Below are 16,704 nucleotides of genomic sequence, written 5' to 3'. Positions count from 1 at the left end.
CATGCTGGAAGCTGTAGTTATGCAGCCGCTGCACTTACACTGGCTCTCTGGGCATGCTGGGAGCTGTAGTTTTGCCTCAGCTGCACTTACACTAGCTGTCCAGGCATGCTGGGAGTTGTAGTTTTGCAACAGCTGGAGGCACCTTGATTAGGAAACACTGCCCTAGACATCTGCAGTCTTCTACACCTTACACTGGTTAATTTATTTTATTTTTTGTGCTAACAAAGTGCAGCATGGGCTAATATTAGAGGAATTATCATTAGAGAAAAAAAAGAGGTTCTTGTGTACACCTTGTTGCTTACCTGTTTAGCTGATGTTGCAGGCACAAGGTTTTCGGCCATACAAATTGCAATTCCATCACTGAAATTATTTCCTAATTCTGCCTACGTTTGCCATGAATCCTTTGTCTTTGCAGAAAGAGAGGAGGTGGAGTCTGATCACTGCACCTGGTCACTTTAATGAGTGCCCATAATTCACCCAGGTAAACTGATTACTCATAAAAGGTTTGGGGGGTCAGTTTACATTTTGTGCAGTTTTGATGCATTTTCTCATGCTGTGTGCATTTAGAGAACTATTGCCAGGAGGTGAAAGTAATTGGACCTGTAATCACATTTGAGATAGCAGTAGCAGTATACAGATAGAGCTGGGAAGGGAGGCATATAACTACTATGTATTCTGATCCCATTAACATAGCAGTAACAGTATACAGATAGAACTGAGGGTAGGGTTATAACTACTATATATTCTAATCCCATAGAGCCATTGGCTGTCCAGACATGATGGGAGTTGTAGTTTTGCAACAGCTGGAGGCACCTTGGTTGAGAAACACTGCCATAGAGATAGCAGCAGTATACAGATAGAGCTGGTAGGGATATAACTACTTTATTTTCTAATCCCATAGAAATAGCAGCAGCAGTATACAGATAGAGCTGAAGGGGAGGGGTAATACTATATATTCTGATACAATAGAGGTAGCAGCAGTATACAGATAGAATATATAGTAGTTATACACCTTCCCTTCAGCTCTATCTGTATACTGCTGCTGCTGCTACCTTTATTGTAACAGAATATATAGTAGTTATACACCTTCCCTTCAGCTCTATCTGTATACTGCTGCTGCTACCTCTATTGTAACAGAATATATAGTAGTTATACCCCTCCCCTCCAGCTCTCTGTATACTGCTGCTACCTCTATAGTAATCGAATATATAGTATACACCTCCCCTCCAGCTCTATCTGTATACTGCTGCTGCTACCTCTATTGTAACAGAATATATAGTAGTTATACACCTTCCCTTCAGCTTTGTTACAATAGAGGAAGCAGCAGCAGTATACAGATAGAGCTGTAGGGGAGGTGTATACTATATTTTCGATAACTATAGAGGTAGCAGCAGTATACAGATAGAGCTGGAGGGAAGATGTATAAATTCCTTATATTCTGTTACAATAGAGGTAGCAGCAACAGTATACAGATAGAGCTGGAGGGGAGGTGTATAACTACTTTATATATTCGATTACTATAGAGGTAGGAGCAGCAGCAGTATACAGATAGAGCTGAAGGGAAGATTTATAACTACTATATATTCTGTTACTATAGAGGTAGCAGCAGTATACAGATAGAGCTGGAGGGGAGGTGTATAACTGCTATATATTCTGTTACTATAGAGGTAGCTGCAGTAGCTGGGGATCATATGACCCTGTTACAGTAATTAAACACAAAGATGCAGCTGTGCTGGAATAATGACCATGGTGCTGGAGGACTAGTGATGGGGAATGTGCAGGATATGGGCCAAATAAAAGGTTCTTCTTTAAACTGTATATAAGCCGGGTTACGTCTCTGTATATAAGCAGGGTTACGGCTCTTTATATAAGCGGGGTTACGGCTCTGTATATAAGCGGGGTTACGTCTCTGTATATAAGCAGGGTTACGTCTCTGTATATAAGCAGGGTTACGTCTCTGTATATAAGCGGGGTTACGGCTCTGTATATAAGCAGGGTTACGTCTCTGTATATGAGCAGGGTTACGTCTCTGTATATGAGCGGGGTTACGTCTCTGTATATAAGCAGGGTTACGTCTCTGTATATAAGCAGGGTTACGGCTCTGTATATAAGCAGGGTTACGGCTCTGTATATAAGCAGGGTTACGTCTCTGTATATAAGCGGGGTTACGTCTCTGTATATGAGCAGGGTTACGTCTCTGTATATAAGCGGGGTTACGTTTCTGTATATAAGCGGGGTTACGTCTCTGTATATAAGCGGGGTTACGGCTCTGTATATAAGCGGGGTTACGGCTCTATATAAGCGGGGTTACGTCTCTGTATATAAGCGGGGTTACGGCTCTGTATATAAGCGGGGTTACGGCTCTGTATATAAGCGGGGTTACGGCTCTGTATATAAGCGGGGTTACGGCTCTGTATATAAGCAGGGTTACGTCTCTGTATATGAGCAGGGTTACGTCTCTGTATATGAGCAGGGTTACGTCTCTGTATATGAGCAGGGTTACGTCTCTGTATATGAGCAGGGTTACGTCTCTGTATATAAGCAGGGTTACGTCTCTGTATATAAGCAGGGTTACGTCTCTGTATATAAGCAGGGTTACGTCTCTGTATATAAGCAGGGTTACGTCTCTGTATATAAGCAGGGTTACGTCTCTGTATATAAGCAGGGTTACGTCTCTGTATATAAGCAGGGTTACGTCTCTGTATATAAGCAGGGTTACGTCTCTGTATATAAGCAGGGTTACGTCTCTGTAAATAAGCAGGGTTACATCTCTGTATATGAGCAGGGTTACGTCTATGCATATAAGCAGGGTTACGTCTCTGTATATGAGCAGGGTTACATCTCTGTATATGAGCAGGGTTACGTCTCTGTATATGAGCAGGGTTTCATGTCTGCATATAAGCAGGGTTACGTCTGTATATAAGCAGGGTTACGTCTCTGTATATAAGCAGGGTTACGTCTCTGTATATAAGCAGGGTTACATGTCTGCATATAAGCAGGGTTACGTCTCTGTATATAAGCGGGGTTACGGCTCTGTATATAAGCAGGGTTACGTCTCTGTATATAAGCGGGGTTACGTCTCTGTATATGAGCAGGGTTACGTCTCTGTATATAAGCGGGGTTACGTTTCTGTATATAAGCGGGGTTACGTCTCTGTATATAAGCGGGGTTACGGCTCTGTATATAAGCGGGGTTACGGCTCTATATAAGCGGGGTTACGTCTCTGTATATAAGCGGGGTTACGGCTCTGTATATAAGCGGGGTTACGGCTCTGTATATAAGCGGGGTTACGGCTCTGTATATAAGCGGGGTTACGGCTCTGTATATAAGCAGGGTTACGTCTCTGTATATGAGCAGGGTTACGTCTCTGTATATGAGCAGGGTTACGTCTCTGTATATGAGCAGGGTTACGTCTCTGTATATGAGCAGGGTTACGTCTCTGTATATAAGCAGGGTTACGTCTCTGTATATAAGCAGGGTTACGTCTCTGTATATAAGCAGGGTTACGTCTCTGTATATAAGCAGGGTTACGTCTCTGTATATAAGCAGGGTTACGTCTCTGTATATAAGCAGGGTTACGTCTCTGTATATAAGCAGGGTTACGTCTCTGTATATAAGCAGGGTTACGTCTCTGTATATAAGCAGGGTTACGTCTCTGTAAATAAGCAGGGTTACATCTCTGTATATGAGCAGGGTTACGTCTATGCATATAAGCAGGGTTACGTCTCTGTATATGAGCAGGGTTACATCTCTGTATATGAGCAGGGTTACGTCTCTGTATATGAGCAGGGTTTCATGTCTGCATATAAGCAGGGTTACGTCTGTATATAAGCAGGGTTACGTCTCTGTATATAAGCAGGGTTACGTCTCTGTATATAAGCAGGGTTACATGTCTGCATATAAGCAGGGTTACGTCTCTGTATATAAGCGGGGTTACGGCTCTGTATATAAGCGGGGTTACGTCTCTGTATATAAGCGGGGTTACGTCTCTGTATATAAGCGGGGTTACGTCTCTGTATATAAGCGGGGTTACGTCTCTGTATATAAGCGGGGTTACGTCTCTGTATATAAGCGGGGTTACGGCTCTGTATATAAGCGGGGTTACGGCTCTGTATATAAGCGGGGTTACGTCTCTGTATATAAGCGGGGTTACGTCTCTGTATATAAGCGGGGTTACGGCTCTGTATATGAGCGGGGTTACGGCTCTGTATATGAGCGGGGTTACGTCTCTGTATATGAGCGGGGTTACGTCTCTGTATATAAGCAGGGTTACGTCTCTGTATATAAGCAGGGTTACGTCTCTGTATATAGGCAGGGTTACGTCTCTGTATATAAGCAGGGTTACGTCTCTGTATATAGGCAGGGTTACGTCTCTGTATATAGGCAGGGTTACGTCTCTGTATATAGGCAGGGTTACGTCTCTGTATATAGGCAGGGTTACGTCTCTGTATATAGGCAGGGTTACGTCTCTGTATATAGGCAGGGTTACGGCTCTGTATATAGGCAGGGTTACGGCTCTGTATATAAACGGGGTTACGGCTCTGTATATAAGCGGGGTTACGGCTCTGTATATAAGCGGGGTTACGGCTCTGTATATAAGCGGGGTTACGGCTCTGTATATAAGCGGGGTTACGTCTCTGTATATAAGCGGGGTTACGTCTCTGTATATAAGCGGGGTTACGTCTCTGTATATAAGCGGGGTTACGTCTCTGTATATAAGCGGGGTTACGGCTCTGTATATAAGCGGGGTTACGGCTCTGTATATAAGCGGGGTTACGGCTCTGTATATAAGCGGGGTTACGGCTCTGTATATAAGCGGGGTTACGTTTCTGTATATAAGCGGGGTTACGGCTCTGTATATAAGCGGGGTTACGGCTCTGTATATAAGCAGGGTTACGGCTCTGTATATAAGCGGGGTTACGGCTCTGTATATAAGCGGGGTTACGTCTCTGTATATAAGCAGGGTTACGTCTCTGTATATAAGCAGGGTTACGTCTCTGTATATTGTTGGTTCCTAAATGCTACATCTGTATCAGAGGAATAAGCTGTGTTCACTAGATATAGATCGCCCGTCTGTAGAAGACGCCCACACAGAATGGTCTTCTGCCTCCTGAACCTTTTTTGTCTGTTTTTCTTAGGATCTGAAGAAGTACGGGGCCACGACGGTGGTGAGAGTGTGCGAAGTGACCTACGATAAGACGCCGCTGGAGAAGGACGGGATCACAGTCATGGTGAGATCAATATGGCTGCTAACACTGCAGGAAAATCAATGAGGATGATATCATCACATATGAGGTGTTATATAGAGGTTATATCAGTACTGGAGCGTTATAAGAGGAGCGGCTGATATCACATATGATGTAGTATATAGAGGTTATATCAGTACTGGAGCGTTATAAGAGGAGCGGCTGATATCATCACATATGATGTAATATATAGAGATTATATCAGCACTGGAGCGTTATAAGAGGAGCGGCTGATATCACATATGATGTAATATATAAACATTATATCAGTACTGGAGCGTTATAAGAGGAGCGGCTGATATCATCACATATGAGGTGTTATATAGAGGTTATATCAGTACTGGAGCGTTATAAGAGGAGCGGCTGATATCATCACATATGATGTAATATATAGAGATTATATCAGTACTGGAGCGTTATAAGAGGAGCGGCTGATATCATCACATATGATGTAATATATAGAGATTATATCAGTACTGGAGCGTTATAAGAGGAGCGGCTGATATCATCACATATGATGTAGTATATAGAGGTTATATCAGTACTGGAGCGTTATAAGAGGAGCGGCTGATATCACATATGATGTAATATATAGAGGTTATATCAGTACTGGAGCGTTATAAGAGGAGCGGCTGATATCACATATGATGTAATATATAGAGATTATATCAGTACTGGAGCGTTATAAGAGGAGCGGCTGATATCACATATGATGTAATATATAGAGATTATATCAATACTGAAGCATTATAAGAGGAGCGGCTGATATCATCACATATGATGTAATATATAGAGGTTATATCAGTACTGGAGCATTATAAGAGGAGCGGCTGATATCACATATGATGTAATATATAAACATTATATCAGTACTGGAGCGTTATAAGAGGAGCGGCTGATATCACATATGATGTAATATATAGAGGTTATATTAGTACTGGAGCGTTATAAGAGGAGCGGCTGATATCATCACATATGATGTAGTATATAGAGGTTATATCAGTACTGGAGCGTTATAAGAGGAGCGGCTGATATCATCACATATGATGTAATATATAGAGATTATATCAGTACTGGAGCGTTATAAGAGGAGCGGCTGATATCACATATGATGTAATATATAAACATTATATCAGTACTGCAGCGTTATAAGAGGAGCGGCTGATATCACATATGATGTAATATATAGAGATTATATTAGTACTGGAGCGTTATAAGAGGAGCGGCTGATATCATCACATATGATGTAATATATAGAGGTTATATCAGTACTGGAGCGTTATAAGAGGAGCGGCTGATATCACATATGATGTAATATATAAACATTATATCAGTACTGCAGCGTTATAAGAGGAGCGGCTGATATCACATATGATGTAATATATAGAGATTATATTAGTACTGGAGCGTTATAAGAGGAGCGGCTGATATCACATATGATGTAATATATAGAGGTTATATCAGTACTGGAGCGTTATAAGAGGAGCGGCTGATATCACATATGATGTAATATATAAACATTATATCAGTACTGCAGCGTTATAAGAGGAGCGGCTGATATCACATATGATGTAATATATAGAGATTATATTAGTACTGGAGCGTTATAAGAGGAGCGGCTGATATCATCACATATGATGTAATATATAGAGGTTATATCAGTACTGGAGCGTTATAAGAGGAGCGGCTGATATCATCACATATGATGTAATATATAGAGGTTATATCAGTACTGGAGCGTTATAAGAGGAGCGGCTGATATCACATATGATGTAATATATAAACATTATATCAGTACTGGAGCGTTATAAGAGGAGCGGCTGATATCACATATGATGTATATAGAGATTATATCAGTACTGGAGCGTTATAAGAGGAGCGGCTGAGATCATCACATATGATGTAATATATAGAGGTTATATCAGTACTGGAGCGTTATAAGAGGAGCGGCTGATATCACATATGATGTAATATATATAGAGGTTATATCAGTACTGGAGCATTATAAGAGGAGCGGCTGATATCACATATGATGTAATATATAGAGATTATATCAATACTGGAGCGTTATAAGAGGAGCGGCTGATATCATCACATATGATGTAATATATAGAGGTTATATTAGTACTGGAGCGTTATAAGAGGAGCGGCTGATATCATCACATATGATGTAATATATAGAGGTTATATCAGTACTGGAGCATTATAAGAGGAGCGGCTGATATCACATATGATGTAATATATAGAGGTTATATCAGTACTGGAGCGTTATAAGAGGAGCGGCTGATAACATCACATATGATGTAATATATAGAGGTTATATCAGTACTGGAGCGTTATAAGAGGAGCGGCTGATATCATCACATATAATGTAATATATAGAGGTTATATCAGTACTGGAGCGTTATAAGAGGAGCGGCTGATATCACATATGATGTAATATATAGAGGTTATATCAGTACTGGAGCGTTATACGAGGAGCGGCTGATATCACATATGATGTAATATATAGAGGTTATATTAGTACTGGAGCGTTATAAGAGGAGCGGCTGATATCACATATGATGTAATATATAGAGGTTATATCAGTACTGGAGCGTTATAAGAGGAGCGGCTGATATCACATATGATGTAATATATAGAGGTTATATCAGTACTGGAGCGTTATAAGAGGAGCTGCTGATATCACATATGATGTAATATATAGAGGTTATATCAGTACTGGAGCGTTATAAGAGGATGATATCAGTCACATATGATGTAATATATAAACATTATATCAGTACTGGAGCGTTATAAGAGGAGCGGCTGATATCACATATGATGTATATAGAGATTATATCAGTACTGGAGCGTTATAAGAGGATGATATCAGTCACATATGATGTGTTATATAGAGGTTATATCAGTACTGGAGCGTTATAAGAGGAGCGGCTGATATCATCACATAAGATGTAATATATAGAGGTTATATCAGTACTGGAGCGTTATAAGAGGTGCGGCTGATATCATCACATATGATGTAATATATAGAGGTTATATCAGTACTGGAGCGTTATAAGAGGAGCGGCTGATATCACATATGATGTAATATATAGAGGTTATATAAGAGTATATCAGTCACATATGATGTAATGTCTGGAGGTTATTTTGGAGCTGGAGGTGTCAGCAGAGAGCACTATGGTCAGACAGGAAAGAACTACACAACTTCCTGTGAAGCATACAGCAGCTGATAAGTACTGGAAGGATAAGTAATTTACAAATCTGTTTAACAAGTTAGGAAACACTGCTATAGAGTCTGTCAGGACAGGATGATGGGGGTTGAAGTTTTGCAGCAGCCGTAGAGCTTACAGGTTGGGGGAACCAAGGGTATAGACCTGTGTTTTCCAAGCAGTGTGCCTCCAGCTGTTTAACCCCTTAAGGACACATGACGTACTGGAACGTCATGTGTCCACTCCCGATCTATAACGCGGGGCCACGGCGTGGCCCCGCGTCATAGCGGGTCGGGCCCGGCCTCTAACAACGGCCGGGACCCGTGGCTAATAGCGCGCGGCATTGATCGCGGTGCCGCGCGCTATTAACCCTTTAGACGCGGCGTTCAAAGTTGAACGCCGCGTCTAAAGTGAAACCGAAAGCATCCCGGCTAGCTCAGTGGGCTGTTCGGGATAGCCGCGGTGAAATCGCGGCATCCCGAACAGCTGACAGGACAGCGGGAGGGCCCCTACCTGCCTCCTCGCTGTCCGATCGCCGAATGACTGCTCAGTGCCTGAGATCCAGGCATGAGCAGTCATGCGGCAGAATCGTTGATCACTGGTTTCTTATGAGAAACCAGTGATCAACATAGAAGATCAGTGTGTGCAGTGTTATAGGTCCCTATGGGATAACAATGATCAGTATAAGAGATCAGTGTGTGCAGTGTTATAGGTCCCTATGGGATAACAATGATCAGTATAAGAGATCAGTGTGTGCAGTGTTATAGGTCCCTATGGGATAACAATGATCAGTATAAGAGATCAGTGTGTGCAGTGTTATAGGTCCCTATGGGACCTATAACACTGCAAAAAAAAAGTGAAAAAAAAAAGTGAATAAAGATCATTTAACTCCTCCCCCATTAAAAGTTTGAATCACCACCCTTTTCCAATAAAAAAAAAAACACAGTGTAAATAAAAATAAAAATAAACATATGTGGTATCACCGCGTGCGGAAATGTCCGAATTATAAAAATATATCATTAATTAAACCGCTCGGTCAATGGCGTGCGCGCAAAAAAATTCCAAAGTCCAAAATAGTGCATTTTTGGTCACTTTTTATATCATTTAAAAATGAATAAAAAGTGATCAATAAGTCCTATCAATGCAAAAATGGTACCGTTAAAAACTTCAGATCACGGCGCAAAAAATGAGCCCTCATACCGCCCCATACACGGAAAAATAAAAAAGTTATAGGGGTCAGAAGATGACAATTTTAAACGTATTAATTTTCCTGCATGTAGTTATGATTTTTTCCGGAAGTCCGACAAAATCAAACCTATATAAGTAGGGGATCATTTTAATCGTATGGACCTACAGAATAAAGATAAGGTGTCATTTTTACCGAAAAATGTACTACGTAGAAACGGAAGCCCCCAAAAGTTACAAAACAGCATTTTTTTTTCAATTTTGTCGCACAATGATTTTTTTTCCCGCTTCACCATAGATTTTTGGGCAAAATGACTGACGTCATTACAAAGTAGAATTGGTGGCGCAAAAAATAAGCCATCATATGGATTTTTAGGTGTAAATTTGAAAGAGTTATGATTTTTTAAAGGCAAGGAGCAAAAAACGAAAATGCAAAAACGGAAAAACCTCCGGTCCTTAAGGGGTTAAAAACTACATCTCTCATCATGCCCTGACCGTGTCTGCAATGCCTGGATAATCTATTACCAGGCAGTGCATGATGGGGGTTGTAGTTTTACAACATCTGGAGGCACCCTGGTTGGGAAACACTGGTCTAATGCATCAGTACCAGGCTCCGCTCGGATTCCTGGATGGCATACTTGGCAGTGCCAGCTTGTGCACTGAAGGGTGATTTTCCAGTCTGTTGCCCTTCTGCATACAAGAGTTCCAGGAAGGGCCGGTCGGCCGCGCTCTCTGATCCTTTGTCAGGTTGTAGCTTCTGCCGCTCACTAATCCTCTGTACCAGTGAGACCATCCTAGATGATCAGATGTGTTGTCAGGGGGGCACCAGGCAGTGCCGCCTCCTCAGCCGCTCGTGTTCACAGGACGCTATAAATAGCAGAGGACGCTGCAGCCGCGGCTGATTATATGAGCGCAGCTCTGGGGGGGGACATTACTCTCAAGGCTGGATAATGCAACGGTGTATGCTGCACGCTCATGCGGAATGGTCGTGCATATATAAGTGATGAGGCTTTGGGATCCATAAAATCAATACTACAACACATTAATTATGGATGTTTTAGGACACTGTTTCCCAACCAGTTGCTGCTTTCCCACCAGCTGCTGCAAAACTACAACTCCCAGCAGGCCCGGACAGCCTTCGGCTGTCCGGGCCTGCTGGGAGTTGTAGTTTTGCAGCAGCTGAAGACACCTTAGTTGGGAAACACTGTTTTAGGATGACACACTTGGCTATAAGGCGAGAACAACTACTGACAACATATAGATGGTGGATTAAAGAAGTCCTCCGGAGAAACAAATTTGCTTTCAAATTAACTGCAGCTAGAAAGTTATGCAGATTTTTTTTAATTACTTCAATTTAAAGGGGTACTCCAGTGGAAATTTTTTTTCATTTATTTATTTTTTTTCTAAATCAACTGGTGCCAGAAAGTTAAACAGATTTGTAAATTACTTCTATTAAAAAATCTTAATCCTTCCAGTACTTATTAGCTGCTGAATACTACAGAGAAATTATTTTCTTTTTGGAACACAGCGCTCTCTGCTGACATCATGACCACAGTGCTCTCTGCTGACATCATGACCACAGTGCTCTCTGCTGACATTTCTGTCCATTTTAGGAACTGTCCAGAGCAGCAGATGTTTGCTATGGGGATTTTCTCCTGCTCTGGACAGTTCTTAAAATGGACAGAGATGTCAGCAGAGAGCACTGTGCTCGTGATGTCAGCAGAGAGCTCTGTGTTCCAAAAAGAAAATAATTTCCTCAGTAGTATTCAGCAGCTAATAAGTACTGGAAGGATTAAGATTTTTTTAATAGAAGTAATTTGCAAATCTGTTTAACTTTCTGGCACCAGTTGATAAAAAAAATTGAAATGTTTTCCACTGGAGTACCCCTTTAAAAATCTTAATCCTTCCAGTACTTATCAGCTGCTTTATGCGCCACAGGAAGTTGTGTAGTTCTTTCCAGTCTGACCACAGTGCTCTCTGCTGACACCTCTGTCCATGTCAGGAACTTTCCGAGCCTGCTGGGAGTTGTAGTTTTACAGCAGCTGAAGACACCTTGGTTGGGAAACACTGTTTTAGGATGGCACACCGACAACATATAGATAGTGTATTAAAGGGGTACTCTGGAGAAACAAAATTGCTTTCAAATCAACTGGTGCTAGAAAGTTATGCAGATTTGTAAATGACTTCTATTTAAAAATCTTAATCTTTCCAGTACTTATCAGCTGTTGTAAACGCCACAGGAAGTTGTGCAGTTCTTTCCAGTCTGACCACAGTGCTCTCTGCTGACACCGCTGTCCGTGTCAGGGATTGTGTGCTATGTGGATTTGCTCCTGCTCTGGACAGTTCCTGACACGGACAGAGGTGTCAGCAGAGAGCACTGTGGTCAGACTGGAAAGAACTACACAACTTCCTCTGGAGCATACAGCAGCTGATAAGTACTGGAAGGATTAAGATTTTTAAATAGAAGTAAATTACAAATCTGCATAACTTTCCCGTGACGTCACGAGCCTCTGGCGCTGCACCCGACGCGCTAAACGAATGCCGGGTGCAGCAGAGAGATTGTGGGCTGCCCAGCGACGGGACCCTCCCGCGATCAGATATCTTATCCTTTAGGATAGGGGATAAGATGTCTAGGGGCGGAGTACCCCTTTAAGTCTCTTGTCCCTTTGTCTGTAGACAGTAGCGGATCTTGTTATATCTGCCCTGGTGCTGAACATTTATTCTGGTTTGCAGGATTGGCCTTTCGATGACGGTGCGCCACCTCCAAACAAGATTGTGGACGATTGGCTCAACTTGCTGAAAGCAAAATTCTGTGAAGATCCCGGTTGCTGCGTGGCCGTGCACTGCGTGGCTGGACTGGGCAGGTAAGGGACATGTGCATGGACTGCTGAGTATATGGAAATCTCTCCTAAACATTAGAACTGAGTAGAAGGAAATCTCTCCTAAACATTAGAACTGATTATAAGGAAATCTCTCCTAAACATTAGAACGGAGTATAAGGAAATCTCTCCTAAACATTAGAACTGAGTATAAGGAAATCTCTCCTAAACATTAGAACGGATTATAAGGAAATCTCTCCTAAACATTAGAACGGAGTATAAGGAAATCTCTCCTAAACATTAGAACTGATTATAAGGAAATCTCTCCTAAACATTAGAACTGAGTATAAGGAAATCTCTCCTAAACATTAGAACTGAGTATAAGGAAATCTTTCCTAAACATTGGAACTGATTATAAGGAAATCTTTCCTAAACATTGGAACTGAGTATAAGGAAATCTCTCCTAAACATTAGAACGGAGTATAAGGAAATCTCTCCTAAACATTAGAGCTGAGTATAAGGAAATCTCTCCTAAACATTAGAACTGATTATCAGGAAATCTCTCCTAAACATTAGAACTGAGTATAAGGAAATCTCTCCTAAACATTAGAGCTGAGTATAAGGAAATCTCTCCTAAACATTAGAACTGATTATCAGGAAATCTCTCCTAAACATTGGAACTGAGTATAAGGAAATCTCTCCTAAACATTAGAACTGAGTATAAGGAAATCTCTCCTAAACATTAACTGAGTATAAGGAAATCTCTCCTAAACATTAGAACTGAGTATAAGGAAATCTCTCCTAAACATTAACTGAGTATAAGGAAATCTCTCCTAAACATTAGAACTGAGTATAAGGAAATCTCTCCTAAACATTCGAACAGAGTATAAGGAAATCTCTCCTAAACATTAGAACGGAGTGTAAGGAAATCTCTCCTAAACATTAGAACTGAGTATAAGGAAATCTCTCCTAAACATTAACTGAGTATAAGGAAATCTCTCCTAAACATTAGAACTGAGTATAAGGAAATCTTTCCTTAACATTGGAACTGATTATAAGGAAATCTCTCCTAAACATTGGAACTGAGTATAAGGAAATCTCTCCTAAACATTAGAACTGAGTATAAGGAAATCTCTCCTAAACATTAGAACTGAGTATAAGGAAATCTCTCCTAAACATTAGAACTGAGTATAAGGAAATCTCTCCTAAACATTAACTGAGTATAAGGAAATCTCTCCTAAACATTAGAACTGAGTATAACGAAATCTCTCCTAAACATTAGAACTGAGAATAAGGAAATCTCTCCTAAACATTAGAACAGAGTATAAGGAAATCTCTCCTAAACATTAACTGAGTATAAGGAAATCTCTCCTAAACATTAGAACTGAGTATAAGGAAATCTCTCCTAAACATTAGAACTGAGTATAAGGAAATCTCTCCTAAACATTAACTGAGTATAAGGAAATCTCTCCTAAACATTAGAACTGAGTATAAGGAAATCTTTCCTAAACATTAGAACGGAGTATAAGGAAATCTCTCCTAAACATTGGAACTGATTATAAGGAAATCTCTCCTAAACATCAGAACTGAGTATAAGGAAATCTCTCCTAAACAATAACTGAGTATAAGGAAATCTCTCCTAAACATTAGAACTGAGTATAAGGAAATCTCTCCTAAACATTAGAACTGATTATCAGGAAATCTCTCCTAAACATCAGAACTGAGTATAAGGAAATCTCTCCTAAACAATAACTGAGTATAAGGAAATCTCTCCTAAACATTAGAACTGAGTATAAGGAAATCTCTCCTAAACATTAGAACTGAGTATAAGGAAATCTCTCCTAAACATTAGAACAGAGTATAAGGAAATCTCTCCTAAACATTAGAACAGAGTATAAGGAAATCTCTCCTAAACATTAGAACAGAGTATAAGGAAATCTCTCCTAAACATTAACTGAGTATAAGGAAATCTCTCCTAAACATTAGAACAGAGTATAAGGAAATCTCTCCTAAACATTAGAACGGAGTATAAGGAAATCTCTCCTAAACATTAACTGAGTATAAGGAAATCTCTCCTAAACATTAACTGAGTATAAGGAAATCTCTCCTAAACATTAGAACTGAGTATAAGGAAATCTCTCCTAAACATTAGAACTGAGTGTAAGGAAATCTCTCCTAAACGGTGCGGGAAAGGGCGCGATGGTGGGGGAACCCCTATAAACCAGGAGTCTCAAACTGGCGACCCTCCAGATGTTGCAAAATTTCAACTCGCAGTATGCCTGGACATGCCCAGACAGTCATTTGCTGCAGCTGTCGGGAATGCTGGGAGTTGAAGTTTTTGCAACATCTGGAGGGCTACCAGTTTGAGACCCCTGCTGTAAATCTTTCTCGTCATCAGGAGAGTGTACACCAGTGTTTCCCAACCAGTGTGCCTCCAGGTGTTGCAAAACTACAACTCCCAGAATGCCTGGACCGCTAAAGGCTGTCCAGGCATGCTGGGAGTTGTAGTTTTGCAACATCTGGAGGCACCCTGGTTGGGAAACAATGGTGTATACCAAAAGTGGCTGCAAAGAAGGAATATTTTGAGTTTTCCATTTGCTTCTCCTGTTAAAGGGGTACTGCAGTGAAAAGTTACTCATGCCCTGTCCACAGGATGGGGGATAAATGTCTGATCACGGGGGTCCAACAGCTGGGAACCCCCACAATCTCCTGCACTGTTGTCCTGGCTCTTTGAGGGGAGTGCATGCTACTCCATTTATTGTCAATGGGAGCACCAAAGAGACCCCAGTGCTGTACTTAGGCATCTCCGGCGCTACCATGGAGAGCAGGGGGTCACAACCGTCAGACCTAACATACCCCCCTTCCTGCGATCAGACACATCCCATATCCTGTGGGTAGAGCATTGTTTTCCAACCAGGGTGCCTCCAGCTGTTGCAAAACCAACTCCCAGCATGCCCAGACAGCCGAAGCCTGGGAGTTGTAGTTTTGCGACAACTGGAGGCACCCTGGTTGGAAAACACTTGGGTAGAGGGATAAGTTACTTTTTCCTGCAGTACCCCTTTCATCTTATTTCATGTCCTATTACGAGCCATAATTAAATCGGTACTCTGTTGTTTTATTTTTTTGTTTATTTTTTTAAATCAACTGGAGACAGAAATGTAAACAGATTTATAAATTACTTCTATAAAAAAAATTCTTAATACTTCCAGTACTTATTAGCTGCTGTATACTTCTGTTCTCTGCTGATGCCTCTGTCCATTTTAGGAACTGCTATGTTTGCTATGGGGATTTTCTCCTACTCTGGATAGTTCCTAAAATGGACAGAGATGTCAGCAGAGAGCACTGTGGTCAGACAGAAAAGAAATCCAAAAAGAAAAGAATTTCCTCTGTAGTATACAGCTGCTAATTACTGGAAGGATTAAAGGAGTATTCCAGGAAAAAACTTTTTTAATATATATCAACTGGCTCCAGAAAGTTAAACAGATTTGTAAATTACTTCTATTACAAAATCTTAATCCTTTCAGTACTTATGAGCTTCTGAAGTTAAGGTTGTTCTTTTCTGTCTAAGTGCTCTCTGATGACACGTGTCTCGGGAACCGCCCAGTTTAGAAGAGGTTTGCTATGGAGATTTTCTTCTAAACTGGGCGGTTCCCGAGACAGGTGTCATCATAGAGCACTTAGACAGAAAAGAACAACCTTAACTTCAGAAGCTCATAAGTACTGAAAGGATTAATATTTTTTAATAGAAGTAATTTACAAATCTGTTTAACTTTCTGGCAGCGGTTGATTTAAAAAAAAAAAAAAAAAAAAAAAAAAAGAAAAAAAAATTTCCACCGGAGTACCCCTTTAACTAGTAATGGAATCAGCAATACAGACTTTTTGATTGGTTTGTTTCCATGGTAAAAACAAATCGGGAAACGAGAAAAAAAAAAAAGGGAGATTTTACTGTGTAGATTATATATCAACACAGCTTATGTAGTGTAATAAATATTATATATTACATAATATAAGAAATAACATAAACATTTTCTATATTTATATTATTACACTAGATAGGATTAGAGATGAGCGAACTTACAGTAAATTCGATTCGTCACGAACTTCTCGTCTCGGTAGTTGATGACTTTTCCTGCATAAATTAGTTCAGCTTTCCGGTGCTCCGGTGGGCTGGAAAAGGTGGATGCAGTCCTAGGAAAGAGCACCGGAAAGCTGAACTCATTTATGCAGGAAAAGCCATCAACT

The 16,704-nt window shown here is 40.8% G+C and overlaps 1 protein-coding gene across 4 annotated transcripts in view; it reads left to right on the top strand.

The window, feature by feature from the left end:
- Positions 1-16,704, top strand: part of PTP4A3 (protein tyrosine phosphatase 4A3) — an 80,364-nt gene that overhangs the window by 55,488 nt on the left and 8,172 nt on the right. For all 4 annotated transcript variants that reach the window (XM_056522861.1, XM_056522864.1, XM_056522862.1 and 1 more), the window contains exons 3-4: positions 5,139-5,231; positions 12,377-12,507. In XM_056522861.1, coding sequence (XP_056378836.1) covers positions 5,139-5,231; positions 12,377-12,507 — 224 coding nt within the window. The remainder of the gene's footprint in view (positions 1-5,138; positions 5,232-12,376; positions 12,508-16,704) is intronic.

The sequence above is a fragment of the Hyla sarda genome, chromosome 5 (genome assembly GCF_029499605.1).
Source record: "Hyla sarda isolate aHylSar1 chromosome 5, aHylSar1.hap1, whole genome shotgun sequence".
NCBI classification, from domain to species: domain Eukaryota; kingdom Metazoa; phylum Chordata; class Amphibia; order Anura; family Hylidae; genus Hyla; species Hyla sarda.
Note: the sequence above shows the minus strand (reverse complement) of the source record. Positions and strands in the feature narration are given on the sequence as shown.